The sequence below is a fragment of the Propithecus coquereli genome, unplaced genomic scaffold (assembly GCF_000956105.1).
Source record: "Propithecus coquereli isolate 6110/MARCELLA unplaced genomic scaffold, Pcoq_1.0 Scaffold10, whole genome shotgun sequence".
In the NCBI taxonomy this organism is placed as follows: domain Eukaryota; kingdom Metazoa; phylum Chordata; class Mammalia; order Primates; family Indriidae; genus Propithecus; species Propithecus coquereli.
Genome location: NW_012133858.1, coordinates 7,440,467 through 7,446,483, shown reverse-complemented (window position 1 = coordinate 7,446,483; position 6,017 = coordinate 7,440,467). Strand labels below are relative to the sequence as shown.

Below are 6,017 nucleotides of genomic sequence, written 5' to 3'. Positions count from 1 at the left end.
AGAGAATGTTTTTAAATTTAATCCTTGTTTGGAGAAACCAAGTTTTGCAATTTTATTAAGGAGAGAGCAGGCATAGAGTTTGGAGTCTTATAAACATATCTACTGATAATTATGAATAAAGAAGGTTCTCTTTTAAAGTTGAAACGGGGTCATTTTGAATTAAGAGCACAAGGACCTCCTAGAACAGCTCTGCCATTCAATCCATGCCTTTGTCCACATTGGCTTAGAGGTGTGTTAACAGTAAATAGTTACTATTAATAGAGCACAGAAGCTTGCAAGTGAGTCACTTCTTTTTTAATAAATTAGAGCTGATTCATAATCCTTCATACTCACTTGAATGTGTAAATTGCTCTCTTAAGAAGAAGAGAAACTGGTAGAATTACAGTCAATTCCAGGAAGTATACTTGAACCTAAATCCTTCCCTGAGAGTTTGTCTCTCTGTGAACTTCATCCCTCCAACCAGCTGTGAGCACTGAGGTTTAAAAAAAGGTTTGAGAACAGTGAAGGAGCTAATGAACACAAAAAAGAGTAAGTTTCTAAGAAAAAAAAGACTCAAGTTTTCTTGGATTCTTCTTGGTTTAGAAGACTCAGATCTTTAAGATAAAGTTCAGGAGGATGGTGTATAGGTAATAGGTGCAGTAAAATATTTTGAACAAAATAAGTTGTATTTAAAACATTTGGCCTGGGAAATAAATTGGAAAAAGAAAAGTTATGGCCAATTAAATTAGCATCATGTTAGGATGTGACCAGGAGTAGAGTATGTGCAATTTACTCCTTAGGTTTCTGCTAGATTGGGACAAATGTTAAAAATGGAAAAAAAAAAAAAAGTAGAAATTTAATTTACTTTAAAAAATGCTATAATTCAAATTAAAAGAGTTAGCACAGCTTATAGCATGAGGGCATTGTCTTCCTCTCTAGTGAATTTAAAACAGCCTATTCACCATTCTAGTCTAACCTTGCCTTCTTCCTTACAAGGAATACAGCTGGGAGTCACAGAAGTCTTGCTCACTTTATTTCTGGGATTTTTTTTTTTTGCAATTTGAAAGCAGCCCTGATCAGGAGCCTTCCTGCGTGGGACTCTGGCACCTGCACTTAATATTCTTTACTGTAGAATTTTTCCTTTACATTTCCCTCCAGGCAAGTGTCTAAACCTCTGACCTGGAGTAGGTGTCATTGTCCAGATCTATCCCCAGGGCTCATTTAGCATCGCCCCCCATCCCCCACCTTCTAACTGGCCACCGTGGATACACACTGTGGTATGGAGCTGAATGTTTTCCTTCTATACAGCTATTATTTGTTCTCAACAATGAGGGACGTGGCCTCCATCTTTTTGTACCTCTCGGGGCAGTTTTAAGAGAAGGAATACTTGGCAACCTTAGCAAGTACTTTGGCCACTTCAAATCACATCATATATATTAAAATTCAATTTTATTTCTCAATTCCTTGGAAACAACTTGATGATATATTGTCATTCAAAAAGGACATTCACATTACAGGATTTTTCAAACAACTGAGTTGACAAATTTATTTTTGAGGCCCTAAAAGTCTATCAGAGCTCTCAACCACCTGGAGAGGTACCTCTGCTGAATATTAACCTTAATGCTCTGATTGTTTTGAATTTAGCTAATCATGAAAAATCTTCTTCTGATTAAGAATTTAAAATGTGGCTATTGCCACTTTGGAGAAAACAGCTCTGTTCAAAGAAGCAACAGTGTCTTAGCCTTGATGTCCATATCATCTAAGAGAACAATATCTCTTAATAAATGGAAAAGGGTTTTCAGTGAAGAACCAAATGCTGCAGATTTGTTAAAACTGGGTTTATTGCTGTATCTTAATAACTGATGCAACAAAAAATTTTAGTATTAACAAGAGAGTTGAGTCAAAAAGTAGTTAGCTCTGTGCTTTTTTAATAAACATTTTACTTTTTGGAAGCTAAAGATAATTTTCATGGAAAAACACCAATACAAGCTTCCCAATCTAATGTAAAATATAAAATAAAATTAGATTGTTATTGATGAACCTCTATTGTGCCTATATTTTTGTCAATATGCCTAGATTTTTGTCAAGGCCATGTGGTAAAAGGACCACGTTATGAATGTCATAGGCTCTAGGCATGTATGCCTTTCTGGGCCCCTTCCTCTATAAAAGAAAAAAATTAGATTTTTTTTTTTTTTCCGAGAATGAGTCTCGCTCTGTTGCCTGGGTTAGAATGCAGTGGCATCAGCCTAGTTCACAGCAACCTCAAACTGGTGGGCTCAAGCCATCCTCCTGCTGCAGCCTCCTGAGTAGCTGGGACTACAGATGCGCGACACCATGCCTGGCTAATTTTTTCTTTTTTTTAGTAGAGATGGGTCTCACTCTTGCTCAGGCTGGTCTTGAACTTCTGAGCTCAAGTGATCCTCCCACCTCGGCCTCCCAGAGTGCTAGGATTACAGGCATGGGTCACTGCACCTGGCCAAAAATTAGAAATTGTATTTTAGAACTGTGTTGGACTAAAGAGTAGCAATCAAGGCTGGATTCATTAATTATTATGTTGATATTTCTTCTTCTGATTATAAAAGAAGTTAACATGAAAACATTTTTGTGGGTCCCCAAATGTACCTTGGGCCCCAGCCCCTGTGGCCTCTGAGCCTCACCAATCCATTGGCTGTGCTGGCCACCATAAGGTCATGGCGCCCTGAGAAACTGCTCACTAAGGTTTGCCTGGAGCTCAGCCACAATCCTCCCCATGTGATTTTGAAAACAGAACAGAAGATGCTCTCACGCCAGTTAAAAAGAAAAAGTGAAGCAGGAAGGGGAAGTTCTGGATTGCAAGTAATGGAACAGATGGGTGGCAAAGACACCTGCAAGGACTGTCCATAGGGAAACCAAAATGAAATAAAAATAATTATATACCTGAATAGAAGGCAGGGACCCTCCTGCCCCTCCAGAGAAGAGGGAGTGTCACTTTAACTGGAGTCCTCATAAACTCTCCTGTATAACTGGGTGCTCTCTCAATTACTTTATACCAGTGGTCCCAACCTTTTAGGCGCCAGGGACTGGTTTCATGGAAGACGATTTTTCCATGGGGGCGGGGGGAGGGAGGTGGATGTGGAGTGATGGGGAACGGCTGTAAATACAGATGAAGCTTCATTCCCTTGCCCTCTGCTCACCTACTGTGTAGCCCATTTCCTAACAGGCCATGGACCTGTATTGGTCAGTGGCCTGGAGATTGGGGATCAAAGTTTTATACTGAATAAACAAAGCTGTTTAAGCAAATGTCAATAGCATATAAATTCAGGAAGGTAGGGCAGTCTACATACGCAAATCCACAGCATTTTCCCACTCCCTGCTCTCCAAAGAAGGCCTTGTTGGGCCACCAAGGTTCTTGGGCTTTTCAAATGGGAAATAGAGACAAACGAGGGATGAAAATAGGATCCCAAGATTATCCCTGGGGTGAGAGATTTGGGGAGGTGGGATTAGGAGATGGATTGAGAAGAAAAACTGATAGGGGTAAGTACAAGATTAAGGAGAACAAAAGAAGGCTATGAAAAGTAAAGAAAGCTACTCATCTACTTGGTAGGGTTTAAAAAATATATGATAGGACATGGGGGTAATTTGAGATTTTTTGATTGTATGATCTGTATGTGTATTTTAATTAAAAACTGTTGAGAGACTGAAGCACATGGATCTTGGCTTTTAAGCTTTACTTGGGGAAAGTAAAAGGTGCATTCAATAATGCCATTATAATCTTTCCAGAATAATCTGTAATGGAGGTAAAATGTTAGCACATGTTATTTATTGTAGTATCATTTGTCAGAAACTGCCTGCCTATGCTGGCAAAATTCTTAGCTATGGATAAATAAATAAAGCCTTACAGCCATCATTCTGTGGCTTTGTGACATAGAATGCTACATGTACAAAATAGATGGGTAATGAAATGTTGAATTTCATTGAGCTTAAATTCTCCAGTCTCATGAACACCTTCTATGTTATATTTAAGGAAATTCCACAACAGTGATAACACCACTTACCTCATCCTTCACAAACGGACAGAGTCCTAAAAAGAGCACTTCTCAGGAGAGAACCCATTCAAGTGAAACAACTACCTCATCCCCTTCCAGTGTCAACAACATACCCTGGATGACATCAAAGGTGCTTATGACATCAACCTCCAAAGACACCACTCTAGAAAACAGAGGAGAGACATCAACAACTGAAATAGGAAGACTTACATCACTCACCCTAGAGGTCTCAATGACAACGGCACCAGAAATACAATCAAAAACTTCTTCAAGGACATCTACTCAGGAAACAATAGAATTTTCTCAGAATTGGCAGACCCAAACCATGGAAACCACCAGAGAATCTCAAACCAACACCCTCACGCAGGTGACCACATCAACACTTTCATCCTCCTCCAATGGACACACCCTGACTGAGACCATTTCTAAGGACACGTCCCATTCTGGTAAAACAACCACCTCATCCACCACTGTGGTCAATAATACAACCCTGATGACAACAGAGGTGTTAACAACAACAACAACCTCTGCAGACGTCGCTCCACAAAATACAAGGGAGAAATCAAAACTTGTAATGGGTAGTATAGTGCCATACACCTCAGCAGTCTTACTAAAGGATATACCAGAAGGACAATCAATAGCAACTTCTTCAAGAACTTCTACCCAGGAGACATCAGCATCTTCCCAGAGCCATCAGACTCAGAGCACGGAGACCACGAGAGAACCGGAAACTAGTGCCCTCACACAGCTTATCATATCAACTCTACCATCTTCCCAATATGGACACCATCTTAGTGGGACTATTTCTTCTGCAATTGTCCAGATAGGTCACACTGAACCCACACAGACCGCAGAAGAATCCGAAACCATGAGGTTGCTCTCCCCGATGACTGACACCATCAAGAAGGTCACAACTACAGCTTCTTCTTTTATACCCAGTGGACATTCACCTTCAGGAAGTGTTCCTCAGCATGCATCCACCACAGGTGAAGTGACAACCTCCACCCTAGCACCCTCTGGAGATGGTCACACAACCCAGGCCACAACCACAGGATTGTGGGCAGCACCAACCAGCCCTGACATCCCCCTGGAGCCCTTAGGGGGAACATCACCTTCCGTAACAGGCACCATTCCTCAGGTCACTACCGGAGTCTCAACATCGGGGGGCCCAGGAGGACAACTGACATTGCCTTCTGCCAGCACCTCACCTGATGTCACACCAGCCGTTACCCAAACCCATCAGACTCAAGGCACAGAGACATCTGGAGAAACGCAGACCAGCAAACAGGCCTCCTCCATGTCAGACACCATCTCACCGGGCACAGCTACCCCTTCCTCATCCATGGCAAGCGGCACAACAACGTCAGAAAGTGTGTCCTCAGAAACGTCCACCTCAGGTAGGATCACAAGCTTCTCACCGACTCCCTCCAGTGACAGCCAGACAACTCAGGGGACAACTGAATTCTTGTCCACCTCAACCAGTCATGACCCCAGCCCAGGAGCCATGGGAACGGTGTCTGTGATTGTCCCCAGCACCTTTTCCACCATCTCTAAGGTCTCAACTGCAGGGAGACTGACAGGACAGTCAACCACAACTTCTTCCGGCACCTCTCTTCAGGAAATGTCAGCCATTCCCCACATGCCTCAGACCTGGAGTATAGGAACTAGCGCGGGATCTGAAACCATGAGCTCTGTGTCCGCCCAGGTGACTGACACATTCTCAACGGTCACGTCCCCACCTCTTTCATCCACACCAAATGGGCACACGTCTCCACAAACTGAGACGCACACTCTGTCACCTTCAGACAGCAGGGAAACCCTCATCTCCACCCCATTCAGTGACGGCCACCAGAGCCACACAACAATTCCCACCTTGTCACCTGGAACTACTGAAGGGCCACCTGCTGTCATTGGTTCCACCACCCTGAGGGATGTAGCCACTCATTCTCCTTCCACACTTTTGTCCACCCGTGGAGAAGTTCTGACAAGCTCAGTCACCCAAGAGAACATGAC

The 6,017-nt window shown here is 42.7% G+C and overlaps 1 protein-coding gene across 1 annotated transcript in view; it reads left to right on the top strand.

Moving 5' to 3' along the window:
• Positions 1-4,122: 4,122 nt before the first annotated feature.
• The window catches only part of MUC4 (mucin 4, cell surface associated), a 29,707-nt gene continuing 27,812 nt past the window's right edge, over positions 4,123-6,017 (top strand). The window contains exon 1 of the mRNA XM_012639717.1: positions 4,123-5,842. Coding sequence (XP_012495171.1) covers positions 4,123-5,842 — 1,720 coding nt within the window. The remainder of the gene's footprint in view (positions 5,843-6,017) is intronic.